Source organism: Pseudochaenichthys georgianus, chromosome 1, assembly GCF_902827115.2.
Source record: "Pseudochaenichthys georgianus chromosome 1, fPseGeo1.2, whole genome shotgun sequence".
In the NCBI taxonomy this organism is placed as follows: domain Eukaryota; kingdom Metazoa; phylum Chordata; class Actinopteri; order Perciformes; family Channichthyidae; genus Pseudochaenichthys; species Pseudochaenichthys georgianus.
This window is the reverse complement of record NC_047503.1, coordinates 29,588,907-29,603,444: the sequence shown is the minus strand read 5'-3', so window position 1 is coordinate 29,603,444 and position 14,538 is coordinate 29,588,907. Positions and strand designations below refer to the sequence as shown.

Genomic DNA, 14,538 nt, shown 5'->3' with positions numbered 1-14,538 from the left:
AACACCGTATTGTTTATTTCCAACGTTCTTTTGTTTGATTCTTTAAATTGGCTCTTCTTTTTTTAAATGAAATTACATTTTTGAGTTTTGTGTTGAATTTCAGAAACTTTATGGATATCAATATAATTTGTTTATAAGTTCCTGGTTTTTGAAGGGACTTTGATCACCAGGAAATGTGGCTTACCCCATAAGCAAAGTCTGTGACGTGTGGGGCATGAACTTTTTTTTTTTACTGTGTGTTTGTGTCTGAAACCTGTGAGGAGATAAAAGGGGCTGTGAAAGGCTTGTTGAGCAGACACTCCTGGTTGATCAGACCTCAACGGACAGACAGAACTGCACAGGTATAGGCTTAATTATTTTTCATACTATCAATTCAAATATGCAACTACATGATTGACAACTTATCTTAATTTCAACCCACCTAAAAATACAGCAAGATAACTTATGATGTGAACCAGTATGATTTTAACAATGAGAACTTATTATCTAATTCATAAAATAAAGAGATGATGAATGACACACACTTTTTTCTATTGATAATGGAGGTTCTTGTAATCAAAGGTTTACTTTACAAAGTGAGGTAGTTGGTGATCTGCTGTCTGAGTATCGCTATTTTATTAAAGTATCATTTAAATGGGGTCGATTGTAATAATTACACTACTGTAGTGTTATAATTGCAATAGTCTGTTCGTATTTATATTGTACCACTACATTATAAATACGAACAGGCTTAAATTAACAAGTATGGTCAACTATCTTCAACAGTCAATATAAAAAACTGAACCCTGACACTTGACAGCAGAGGAAACCAGAACATTTAACAGCTACATTTATAGTAACAGAACCGATGTAGGAAATGTTCTCTGACTTTTCAAGTTGTGTTAAAAACTGTTATCTGTCCTGTTTTCTTCTGCCTCAAACAAACATGTGATTATGCTGGAGTTATGAAAGCATTTTATGGCCACTTGAAATCAATGTAACAGTTGGCAAGTGTTTTCCTACTGAATTGTATTGTCATAGCTGCAATAAGGAAACAATTATCAAAGGCTATAAAACAGCTAATTTCTCATATACAGGAAACAAACTGTTGCAATGTTGGGGGCATAGGTGTGTCTTTTATGTTTTGTCTGATACTTGTAGTTAGAAGCAATACACTTATACCATTCACCAATTATGAGGACATTTGATTAATTGAAACCATAATATGACAACCTCTTCATAACTTAATTGGCCCCTTTTAAACGTGTTCATTTAACTAATGACATACTCTATACTCATACTACTAAGTGAACACATTTAACATGGAAGAAAAGACAGTTTTAGTCTCCGCTGATATAGATATTGAGTGATTGTATAATGGACAGAGAGTGACACAGTGTAAAACTGGTTTACAATGAGAGTATAAAACTTCAGAGCTGGAAGAACTGAAGAAAATGTGCTTCCTCTGTACCTGATCATGTGACTTAAATGTGTGATCTTTTTAATAACAGTCAAGGCTTAATAAAAACAATTAAGTATGGATATGAATGCGGAACGTATCTATCAACCGAAACCTATTACGTCAGCATGACAAACTTGCAACATTTAAAGAAGAAACCCCTTCATGTTGTCCTGCCAGTTACTTTGGTTAATGTATAACCAAAGCAAATGTCGTTTGACCCATGTTGGTGCTTGCTTGTGTTGTAAGCCATCCCCCCACATCATTGATTTTTCTATGAGAAGCAAAATGCAGAGTTGTGCACAATTCCCCTGCAAGAGAAATAAGGAAGTGTGACCAATTAGTTATTAGTTAAACTAACAAACTTTTTGTATTCTCTTTTTTTTTACAGTGTGAAAAAGAAAAAAAAGCGCCAAGATGTGTTGCTCCGGCTTTCTCAAAATGATGATGTTCATCTTCAATGGTGGCATCTTTGTAAGTTGTAAAAAATGTAAAATCGTTTTGGTCTTCTGCTGTTTCGCTCTATTTTATGTTGGCCTGGTCTCAGAAGAAAATAGACTAGAGAGCCGACATGATAGAATAATAATATTCCTAATAATAATGTTTCATGAATATTAACTTTTTATAAAAAAGTGACTTTGTACTGCAAAACCTGAAAAACATTTGCTGTGTAGCCTACTTCAAAAAGTCAGTGATAGCTGAAAGGAATAGTTTTACATTTTGGGAAATACAATAAATAGTCGAGCTTTTAACCCACCCAGCAAGTTGTGTTTTTTACATTACTTTTCTGTATCGACTAAACTAAAAATGTAATGTTGGATGTTGTTGCTGTTGAACAGCTGCTGTTGCTGTTCTCATTCATAACACTCCGTTCGATGTCTCACTATGGGATGCGCCTCATCGCGGAGCAAACAGAAGCATCAATCTCATTACGCCAATCCTGATTGGCTGGTGATCTTGACGTCAACGTCAGGGGAAATCACCCCCTATAAGTAGCCTGCGCCACGACGCATGCGTCATTCAAACACCTCTTCTCGCTTCAGAGCACATCTCTAATGGTAGCCGGGCTAGCTTAACAGTCCACAGACTGAACCAAAAGCTAATTTTCGGTCGACGGGCGTCAGCCAGCTACCCTATTCTGCCTCGCAGAATAGTATAGTACTAACACACCAGTTAGTATTATAATCAACCTCGCCATTCTTCCTCAGGAATTAAGGTAAGGTTTTGATTGTTCAAGCCAGCAACACACCTGCTGCTAGCTTGTTTTTTCCCTCACCACGGTAGCGAGGACGGATTTTTTACTTTTTTCTTCCACGAAGGAGAAAAAGGATTAAAAGGATATTACCACACCAGGTAATATTCTTTGAGAAAAAAGACCCACACTGTCCTTTTTCTTCGGATTAAAGACAGGTTGGGAACAATTTTTTCTCGACGTACCTGTTACGAGCGGGTCCTCTTCACGCCACGCAGCGTATAAGATGGGCGCCTCTCTCCCTCACACCAGAGGAGTCAGGAACTCGGAGGCTCGGCTCTGCGGCTGCGGGTTGAAAGTGTCAGGCACAGACTCACACCAGATCTGTTCATCCTGCCTCGGGCTGGAACACGCCCAGGAGGCCATTGACAACCCCGGCTCGTGCGGGCATTGTGCCCGCTTCACCATGAAGAGCCTCCGCCGAAGGTTAGCACAACAAGCTAGCCTGTCGGGACAGGACCCCCTCATGTCCACTGGTTTGCCGGCTGGCAATCAAGACACGGGGGCGTCCGCCGCAGAGATGGAGCCCCTCACTGGGTCGGTCTGGGGCTCATCGACAGCGGCAGCCGCAGAACCGGAATCCCGCACCATATCAGGCCGAGATCCGGTGGCGGCAAGAGACGCGGGAACGGGGTCCCACGCTTTACCAAGCTGGGGCTCCCGGCTGGACCTCACCATGGTTTCACCCGCGGAAGATGTCCTAGAGTTAGACTACATGGAGGACGAAGAGGATACCTCTGAGTTCCTCCTGTCTGACTCGGATGAGCAGGAAGGCGACATCTTCATGTCATCGGCTCAGGCTGCAAAGCCGGGAGCGATGGCTACTCTCCCGGGCGATAGCACACCAGCTTTGCCCTGTCTAAGCATGGACCTGCAGGCCGTGTGTCAGCGCGCTGTGTCCAGGCTAGACATGCCGTGGCCCGAAATGGCCAAGGAGACCTCCAGGTCCCGTTACGAGGGGAAACATTTTCCCCAAACAACGAGGACGAAGAGGCAGCTCCTTCCGGTCTTCCCGGAGATGTTGGATGAGGTGTCGGTCTCGTGGAGAGACCGGCCCTTTAGCAACAAGGCCCCAATCCAGGGTGCCTCCTCCCTTGACTGTGACGGTATGGAGAGGCTCGGCCTGCTCCGCATACCGCCTATGGAACCGCTGGTGGCAGCCCACCTCCTACCGAGGATGGGCCCGTCACCAAGCAGGAACCCCACACTGCCAGCAAAAACGGACCGATTCCAGTCGACCATGACTGAACGGGCCTACAGAGCCGCAGCATTGTCCGCCAGGGCTCTGAACGTTTCCTCGATGCTAACCGCGTACCAAGCGGAGCTCTGTGAGGATCTGTCGAGCAATCCTGGACCGGCCACTCTGGACGAGATAGCCGCGGTCACAGACATTTGTCTCCGTGTCCAACGCTGCGCCGTCCAGGCCACGGGCAAGGTAATGGGGATCATGGTGGTGCAGGAAAGAGCTAGATGGCTCAACCTCACCAACCTCCCAGACCGGGAAAAGGAAGATTTGCTTGACATGCCCATCGTTCCCGAGGGGATTTTCGGCTCCGCTCTCGCTTCCATGCAGAGGAAGTGCGAGTCGAAAAAGAAGGAAGACGAGGCCCTCCACCTCTGTCTCCCTCGAAGGGTCCAGCCGCTGCCTTCGCAACTGCGGCCCTTCGCCCACGCTGCACCGAACCCTGATAGGTTTAAAGTACCAGGACAGCAGAGGTCGCAGCCCGCCCCGAGTCCCCAGCCCAGGCAGGAGACGAGGGCGAGTTGGCCTAGAAAATCTCCGGTTCCAGGCGCAGCCAACCCAGAATTTCGGCCAGCAGTAGAGGAAGAAGAAGCGAGCGGTCTGACAGCCCATCCTTCTCCCCTCTGTGACAGAGCTGGAAGTTCTTTCCCCGGCTCTAAACGTGTCCCCGCTGCCTTGAGAGATGCCTCAACGTCATCCTCAAGTCCGCATAAAACACATGTCACATCTTTGTTGTTTAAATAAACCATTTTCCGCTGACGCATCCAGGCTTCGGCCAAGGGCGCAGCTCAAAAAAATGAAAAGAAAAACAATAAACTGTCCGTTAACTATAAATCCCCTTCTGAGAGCAGCTACGGCCTCTCTCAAAAGGCGGATAATAAACGGGTCTGTGAAGGCTCCACCGTCACGCGCATGCACAGTGCCGGCTAGAGCTGTAAAGGACAGCCCGCCAATTCTTCCCCTTTTGAGAGCAGCTACGGCATCTCTCAAGAGGCGGATTATTGACGGGTCCGTGAAGCCACCGCCACGCGCATGCGCAGTGCTGGCTGGGGCTTTAAGGGCACCACCGCCGCAGTCAGATTACGGGGAAAAATGTCCTCGTAAAGCACCCACTCAAAATGGGCCTCATAATAAAACTAAACCCACGGCGTGCGGAGAGTTTTGGTTATTATGTAATGCGTAGTGGCACTACACCCGACTTTTCTAGTGCGGGACGCGCCTACGGGTGCTGTCCTTTCACGGAAGGTGGTCACCACGGACGCAGGTCAGACAGGCTGATAGGGTATTTACGAAGGTCGCCCGGTGAGAGGTCCCTAGAGCAGAGACCTCCAGCGGGCACACGTAAACTACCCGGAGCTTTTAGCGGTGTTCCCCATCTAAAACGCTTCCTGCCTTCTCTCAGAGGACATCATGTCCTCGTGAGGATAGACAACACGATATCGTGTATGAACCGCCAGGGGAGGTTGCGTTGTCTCCAGTCACACACACTGGCACACAAACTGATCCCTTGGAGCGGCAGACGTCTCCTCTCTCTGAGAGCGACACAGGTACCGGGAGTTATGCACCTCGGGACAGAATTACTGTCCAGAGGTGCACCACTCTATGCAGACTGGACTCCTCATCCAAGGATCATGAGTCCGCTGTGGGTGCGTTATGGCGGAGCCGCATTAAGTCTGTTCTCAAAAGGAGAAAATGCTCAATGACAGCTGTTCTCTTTAATGCACGATTTAAACGCACTGTTAGGCGGGGACACACTCGTACACGATTGACCTCCGGGTCCTCTGTACGCGTTCCCACCCCTGGCTCTGTTACCCCCAACTCTGGCCAGAGTGAAGGAGCAACGCCACACACTTACTCTGATGTTTCCGCCCTAGCCCGCAATGTACGGGCTGGCGGAGATATATCAGCTGTTGTGCGGGCAGCCATGGCAGCCCCCACCACGCAGGGACAGATTGTCTCAGGCGGGGGGGGCGATCCTTTACCCACGCCCAGAGCGCGGGGCACTATGGGCCTGACCCGTGAGTGGTACAATCTGAATACAGTGGGACTCCCTCAGAGGGTGATAACTATTCAGAGTGCGAGAGCTTCCTCCACCAGGTCTCTTTACGACTGTAAGTGGAGGGTGTTTGAGGAGTGGTGCCTTCAAGAAGGACACATCTCTTTTCAATGTCCTGTCGGGGTGATTTTATCATTTCTACAGGACTTGATCGAAAAACACAGAGCTTTCTCCACGATCAGGGTGTACCTGGCTGCTATTGCTGCATGCCATGTGGGCTTTGAGGGTAAGACGGCTAGCCAACATCCTTTGGTTTGCCGTTTTATGAAGGGAGCGCGCAGGCTCCTCCCTGTCTCTGTCACGATTCTCATGTCATGTCACATTTCTATGTCTAGGTTTGGGTGTTTTTGCTGTTCTCTCTGTCATGTTTTCCTCCTGGGTTATTGTCTGGTCCTTTTCCCTGTGTTTTTCCTCCTGTCGTTAGTTTCCCTGGTGTGTCTGATTACCCGATTGTGTTCACCTGTGGCCCCTGTGTCTTGTTTGTGTGATTAGTCTTGTGTGTATTTAAGTTCTGGTTTTTCTGTCTGTCTTTGTCGGTTCGTCTTGTGTATTGGCTTGTCCTCGGTGAGTGTTCTGTTCTGTCATTGTCATTTTAGCCTTGAAATAAAGGAATTTGACGTTAATCTGCATTTGGGTCCTACCTGCTTCACACATCGTAACAGTCTCCAGGTCGCTGGTGCCCTTATGGGACCTGGCAGTGGTTTTAAATGGGCTCAAAATGACCCCATTTGAACCCCTGGAAGGAGCTGACATGAAACATCTGTCACTCAAGACAGTGCTGTTACTGGCCCTGGCATCCGCCAAGCGGGTCAGCGATATCCATGCACTGTCTGTACATCCCTCATGCACTCAGTTCGCCCCAGGGCAAACAAGAGTGTTGTTGAAACCCAACCCTGCCTTTACACCAAAGGTGGTTGGTTCGTGTACCCCAATCGACATTGAGGCATTTCCTCCGCAGCTGGTTTCCTCCGGGGAGCAGCAGCAGGATCTGTTGTGTCCAGTCCGGGCTTTACACACATATATGGACAGATCAAAAGAGCTTCGTCTTAATGACCAACTCTTCGTGTCCTGGGCTAAACCTCACAAGGGTAAGCCTGTTACTAAGCAACGGCTCTCCCACTGGATCGTGGAGGCGATTGCTTTGGCCTATACGAGTCAGAATCTGTAAGCACCTTCGGGTCTGCGGGCTCACTCGACTCGGGGCCTGGCTACATCCTGGGATTTGTTCAAGGGTGTTTCCATCCAAGACATCTGTGCAGCGGGAAGCTGGTCCTCGCCGCTCACTTTTGTCCGCTTTTACAGGCTAGACGTCTCCGCTCCAAGCGTGGCCCGAGCAGTGCTGGGCACCTTGTTGAGTCGGGACTCCACCTGTTAAATTCTGGTTGATCGGTGATCTTCGAGATAAGCTCGTCTGGCAATACGGGAGCTACAATATCCCATAGTGAGACATCGAACGGAGTGTTATGAATGAGAACTATAGGTTACTTACGTAAACCCAGTGCTCAGAGTAACATGAAGTGAGATGTCTCACCAGACGGCCCTCCTTGCTATGGTGAAGCGAGAAGAGGAGCTTATTTTGAATGACGCATGCGTCGTGGCGCAGGCTACTTATAGGGGTGATTTCCCCTGACGTTGACGTCAAGATCACCAGCCAATCAGGATTGGCGTAATGAGATTGATGCTTCTGTTTGCTCCGCGATGAGGCGCATCCCATAGTGAGACATCTCACTTCATGTTACTCTGAGGCCTAGGGTTACGTAAGTAACCTATAGTTTTACCATGCTTCCAGCAGCTATAGCTAAAACTATACTTTATATATTTTCTACATTTTACAAATGTTTCTCCATACTAAAATGCTATGTTCTTAAATTCTGATTATTACATCTCTCCTCTTTCTTCACACATCATAAAGTTGGCAGGTGTAGTCATCCTGGGTGTGGGAGTGTGGGTGAAGGTGGACAGTGGTTCTCTGCTGGGGTTAGTGGAGGACATGGATGGCGCTCCGTCTGGTTTATCCCAGCTGGCAAATGTCGCCTACCTGCTCATCGCCGTGGGTGCTGTGCTGCTGCTGATCGGCTTCCTGGGCTGCTGTGGAGCTGTCAAGGAGAGCAGGTGTATGCTGCTGACGGTGAGCAATGTGTCATAGGTCAACTGGTAGGACGGAAGACATTTGTTAAAGAGGCACACCTTTGTGTCATTTCATTTGTAGAAAGATTATTTCCGCCTGGTTTTCTCCTTGCTTGAAATATTGTCACAGTTTTCATTGTTGCAGGTGTAAAATATTTTTGTCAAACCTTTTTACAACCCACATAGATTTGTGGCCCTCTGTAAACTCAAACAGTCAACGTTTGCCTTTCCACCTGAGTTCAAGTAGGGTTACAGCGTTTTCAAGTGGGAGAAAAGACAACATCAGATTTAAACTATGGGTGGGCAGAGAGAACTAACTATCTGAGCATTCCAAATATATCAACACAAATTTGAATTCTGGTAACAGTAAATGATGAAATCTTTGATGTTTATTTCACCAGAGTAGTCAATAAAATGTCCTTCTCATTTAGCGCTGTTATGAAGGAGGTGGCTTTCAAGATGTTAAATATTTGAGCAATAGTTTTTTGTTTGTTGTCTTTCCATTACCTTCTTTGTCCAGACTTGATAGAAATACAACACTGCAATTAAATGCTTTACATGGAGAGTTTTACAGTATTATTTATCGTTTTCTCCCCATCCAGTTCTTCAGTATTGTGCTGATTCTCTTCCTCGTCGAGGTCGCAGGAGCTGTGGTGCTGCTCGTCTTCGATGATTTGGTAAGTGGCTCTTAACAGGAGCTACTTAACAATAATTTCCAATAGCAAGACTTAGTTTTAAAATCATTTAAGAACTTAAATGTACTAAAAATCAGGTTCAAAGATTGTCAACCTGTCCTTTTCAGGCCGAGGATCTCCTTGGTCACCTAGAAGGTGAAGTCAAACAAAGCATCAGAAATCAGTATGGAAGAACTGAAGGCTTCACTTCTCTTTGGGATGCCACCATGGAGGAGGTACTGTATATTTTATTGATAGGACAATTGCATTGACTTTGTAAAGATTTTTGAATTAACACTTTGTGTTTTTGTTCTAGTTTACATGCTGCGGATACAAGAACTACACAGATTTTGAAGGATCCCTTTTCAATGAGCTGGGAATGGATCTTTATCCACAAACATGTTGTAACCAAACCATCACCGTTGGCGTGTGCAACACACTCGAAGCAGAACGTTCGGTACGAGACTAAGTTTAACTTAATGCATGTTAGCAAAAACACATTTATTGTGATGATGAAGTCAGTCATTACCTTCTCTGAACTTGTTTCTCTTTCAGAATATTGATGGCTGCTTCCAGAAGCTTCTGCAGCTGATAGAGGAAAATGCTGTGATCATTGTTGCTGTGATTCTTGGAATTGCTGCTCTTGAGGTATCAATATCAAATAGCCTGTGATGTATAGAGTGTAGAGTGTAAAGAGTGATGTATACTTTAACCCCAGTTGGTAGTTGAAACAGTCATAGATTGCTATTTGAATGAAATATTGTTTTACTTTCTCTATAAGAGTCATGTCATCATGAATATGTCTATCTAAGCATGATGATAATATGTTACAATAATTGTCTGTAGGTGCATTATGACCTTTAAAGATTCTATAGTCAACCACTTTATTGTAACAATTTATAAAATGCCATTTTTACTATTTAAAAGAGTGTGCACCTCAACTCTGCTCTACTTTAAAGAGAGTTTCAGCTCATTGTTAGGCAGTTGCGACTTTACTACTTTGGTTTACTCTCGCATAGTGATGTTTCCTGATGCAGGAACTCTGCTAAACAAAGTTGAGCATTAAAGAGCCTGTGACACCATCCCAACAACTGTTGTGCAATGAAATATTGGGCTACTAGTAATCTCGAACCGTCAGTTTAAAAAAGAAAAAGCGATACCGTTTCGTTAAATATCAATAATTTCGAACATCGCGGGGAAATTCCTTCACTCATTTTGAAGTTTTGGGGGAAGCCGGAAGTGACGTCAATGCGGGAACGCTTCGAGAGCCAAACACGGACAAAGTGTGTTGTGTCATGCGTAGAAATGGTGAATTACTGAGTTTAGGCACGTTAAGAACGTTTTAATGAAGTTGACTACAGTATATTCATATTTGTCAGTGCTTTCATGTCAATTCGGCGACATAAACATAAATGACCGTGGTGAAGATGATGATTACATTAGGATTAAAAATCGGGAGTGAGAGCTGCTGAATTTCCTCCCGTCGGATGTGATATAAAAACAAATCGATTATTTTTGTGGTTATAAACTCAAGTGGATGAAACTACATTTATTAGTGCTTTCATGTCAATTCGGCGAACATATGATACATTAAATGATGAGTGAGGATGATGATTAAAAATCGTTTGTTTGAGCCGGTCTGCATTTACTGATGAGAAAACAAACCGATGCTTTTTGTAGTTTAATCCACCAACAACGTGGATTAAACGTGTGGTTTTTTACCACAATGTTGGGGAAATTAATAGATAAAATGCACGGATTATTATTATTATTCCCACTCCGATCGGGACACTAGGTCCACCGTTTCCCCGCAGCGAGGCTCCCCCCGTTGACAGTTTACGTGGGCTGGGTGCAGTGGCGGACTGGCCATCGGGACGAATCCCGATGGGCCGGTACCGAAGTGGGCCGGTCGGATAAGTAACTAGCACATCCCCCATAGGCGGCGCGTGAGGCTCAGGTTTGAGAAGGCTAAATAACTTATTTTACCTGACGCTGTCCGCCTCCGGCGTCTATAGAAAAGAGATCCACTCAGTGTGCGGAATTTAAATCTCTCAAGTCATATTACAGGATAAAGAAAATACAGTGTAAACTGCCGTATGCAGAGAAGACGCCGACGTGTCGCACTTATCATTCATATTACATCATCAATCAGATAATATCATAATATATCATATATTTCCTTATCTGAGTCAGCTTCTCCAGCCTCATCTGGCCGTGCAACACTCACAGTGTCACAGACTGGATGCAGAAGTATTATTTAACACATTATGTTGACGAAACACTCGAGACAAATGTAATTAAAGTCAGATCCACTCGTGTCTTAGACGTGAACGCGCTCTCAGCTGGAGAGAGAAACCCTGGCTTGATTTACCGAGTTGATAACCAGCGTCATAGGACCGCTTAGCGAGATCTCGTTTGTTAGTTTGTTGTTGTTAGTTTGTTACTCAAACATATCCAGGGTCTGTTGAACTGGCTTCGTAGTACAGGGCACAGGTGGCTAGCAGCGCTAATGTCAAAGACACAGACATTATACATTATATTTGTATTTTACATCCCCCACTCCCCCCGTTGACAGCTTACTAGCGGTACCGAAGTGGGCCGGTCGAGAGTCCCGGGATGATTTTTAGTCCCAGTCCCACTGGCTACATGACCATATGATCGCCCATATTGACGCACCTCATTCCTAAACTTAGAAGATACAACATAAACCGATCCTTCAGCCTCATATGAGCTCTCAGACACGTTCAACATTAACCTGTCATCGCTGTCTGAGCTTGCTGCTGTGTGCACCATCGTGCGTTTACATCTGACTGTATATATATATAAATATAAAGGTTTACATGCAGATGCTGGGATCCTGGACGGTGCAGCTGGAGCGCTGTGCCCGCAATGACGTCACCCATCATTTGGCGGGACTTGAAGAATCCGCGAGAAGATTCAGAAAATTGTCAACATTGAAGGCAGATTAATGGTTATCAAAGTACAAATATCCAAAATCAGTTCAGTAACGGTTTTCAACGGGACAATATGTACTCAAATTGATGGGTTTGGATGATGGGGGAAAACCGTGTCACAGGCTCTTTAAGCAGCTAAAGACCAAGATATTCCCCACAGTAATGGGTCCACAAACAAAGGTAACTTTATTTAATCAGGTGATCTAAAACCTAACTCTAAATAAATGATAATGCTTTTCTGTAACTGTTCGGTGTATAAATAAGCAACTGCTTGTAAGGATGTTTACAATATGAACTTAGAAGGTTATGCTATGTGAATGTTATGTTCCCATTTTGAGGCCAAACAATCACTCTTTCAGAAACAGTGTAGTCAATAACCGGTATCACAGATCTATTACACTGTATCTCAATAATGTATTGTTAAACATTTGTCTTCACAGATTGCTGCCATGGTGGTTTCCATGGTTCTCTACAAGCAGATTGGCAACAAGGCATGATGTTTCCTGTTTGGGATGAGATGGCAACAGTGTAATTGTTTGAGAAATGTAACTTGCAAGCAGTTATTTATGTATAACATTTCTATTTCATTTATAATAGACAGATTCTCAGGCAGACATACTTTTAATGCTCTACATGCACTATTCTGAGGTCAAAAGACCAAGTCAATGGATCTCTTACTACATACTGTGATTTATTTATGTTTTAAGAAGGGCTGCTTTCCGCAAATGTTGTATGTGCTGCTGATACATATGGGTAGTAACAGTGGCGGTTCTAGACCAATTTGACTGGGGGGGCCACTGGGGGGCCAGTTATTTTCTGAGGGGGGCACAATAAATGCAGGACGAAAAAGAGAACTAGACAGTATGAAGTAATTGCGCATAAGAAAACAATGCAATACAGTTATTGGTATTTGTTTCAGTACACTTATTTATTTCAGATAGATCTTATAGTTATTACTGTTAGCTTCAGCTTAAGTTATAGTGCAATGTTTGCACTAACACCATATTTATATAAAAATAAAGGCAATGAACAGTTACATCTCTACTTTACATAAGGGTGTCTGCACAATCTCACATTACAGCAACAAAATCCTGCGGTTTTTGGCAAACCGAGTACCAGAAAATATACATTTAAAAAAAACTAAAAACTTTTCATTGTTAGGGGGGCCACAGGGGGGTCAGAGGTCAGTGTTAGGGGGGCACTGCCCCCCCCCTAGAACCGCCCCTGGGTAGTAATATGTGATGACGCACAGGGCAGAAAGGATGCAAATCACGTCAGTTGTTTATGTCCCTCACATTCAAGCTGTATTATAATGAATTCATTTTTGTATCTTTATAATTGAAATAATAAATATCACAATCTCACATTTTTATTACACATTGATTCGGGTCTTCTTTGGCATTTTGTAGTTATTTTTGTAACCATGTAGGACTATATAAAACAATGTCAGAGGATATGGTTTACTTTGGCCTATATCACCAACATAAAATGGATTCTAGTGTCAATAACCAAAGTACCACATATGAGATTTCTTATACTTTATTCAATAAATATGATAATCAATTATTGATATGCATGATTGATTGCTTTGTCTTGAGAAACGTTAGAATTCAATATATGTATTACAAATTATTATTATTCAGAACTTCCTTTCTTAGCCTCCTTGACTGACCATTTTGTAACGATTGTAATTAGTTGATTTAGTGTCGCTATGTCATGAAAAAATACTGTTAGCCAAATGTAACTTCTGTCTAGATGTTTACGCATCTCTTCTCACATGACCTCCTTTCAGGATCATCACGCTTGATGTAGGTCGGCTATGCATTGGTGAACATGCATCGCGCTCACGGCTCTCTCCCGCGGGTCGTTTCAATAAAGGTTGCTCGAGAGAAAACCACCCTGCATGTGAAATAATACTAGAGAAACAATGTTTGTAGCATTGCTAAAAAGTGGTTTAAGTATAATGTTTTGGAAAATGACACATTTCGACACAATATTCCTCAATATACATCATGTTAATCTTCTAGAAGAGTTTCCACCTGGCAACACTGACTGAAGCTAACACACAGTAACCAGTTAGCAGCTTCTACTAAATGCAAAGTGGCCTGTTGCTAATGCTAAGTAGATAGAATTGAACCCGGTAGAAACGCATAAAAGAAGGATTACAGAATAAAGTTTGCCTGGACGTGTTTCTCAAGAAAAGTTAAAGCAAGACCGCCAAACAGACGTTTGATGGGAATCAAATAGAAGCGGCTAACTTACATGCTAATGCTTTAGCTAACGCTGGCATGCATAATACTAGCGTTAATGTCCCTTGAACTTCCCATATCAATAAAATGGATCAAATATAGTAAAGAAAGACATTTCCCCGAAATGCACACAGCGTTCACTGTTATAAAAGATTGCTGCAGAAATTGGAAACATCTGGGAGAAGTGGATCAATCCACCTGTTCAACTCAAAGCCTACTGTGCCACTGCCTTGTGTAGCTGCAGGTAAGAACACCCGAATTTGTTTGGCCCGCCGTGGGATGTTGTGATTGTGTTTTTTTGTGGAAGTTCTGAATTGTGTTATTATCTTAACAAGGCTTTTTCTGTAATTATATTTGTGTTGTATGACTAGCTCATCGAAAGACATTACAGGTTTGGCTTCGCGATGTAATTAGATGTAACGTTACATAAATAAACAAACTATTACAGTACACTGAACACAGTGGTGTAAAGTAACTAAGTATATTTACTCTAGTAGGCTACTTGAGTATTTCCATTTTGTGCTATTTTGTACTTCTACCCCACT

The 14,538-nt window shown here is 44.0% G+C and overlaps 1 protein-coding gene across 1 annotated transcript; it reads left to right on the top strand.

The window, feature by feature from the left end:
- The first annotated feature begins 252 nt into the window (after window positions 1–252).
- tspan34a (tetraspanin 34a) lies at window positions 253–13,121 on the top strand. The gene is made up of 8 exons (XM_034082503.2): window positions 253–341; window positions 1,830–1,912; window positions 7,902–8,117; window positions 8,719–8,793; window positions 8,919–9,026; window positions 9,107–9,247; window positions 9,346–9,438; window positions 12,185–13,121. Exons 2-8 carry the CDS (start codon window positions 1,856–1,858, stop codon window positions 12,239–12,241), a joined length of 747 nt encoding a protein of 248 aa, XP_033938394.1. The 5' UTR covers window positions 253–341; window positions 1,830–1,855; the 3' UTR covers window positions 12,242–13,121.
- The last annotated feature ends 1,417 nt before the right edge of the window (window positions 13,122–14,538 follow it).

Bases quoted from the DNA above. Each gene is read 5' to 3' on its own strand.
- tspan34a (XM_034082503.2), top strand. From the start codon at position 1,856: ATGTGTTGCTCCGGCTTTCTCAAAATGATGATGTTCATCTTCAATGGT. The intron at 1,913-7,901 runs GTAAGTTGTAAA...CACATCATAAAG, and splicing joins TCTTCAATGGTGGCATCTTT to TTGGCAGGTGTAGTCATCCT. The intron at 9,027-9,106 runs GTACTGTATATT...TTTTTGTTCTAG, and splicing joins GGGATGCCACCATGGAGGAG to TTTACATGCTGCGGATACAA.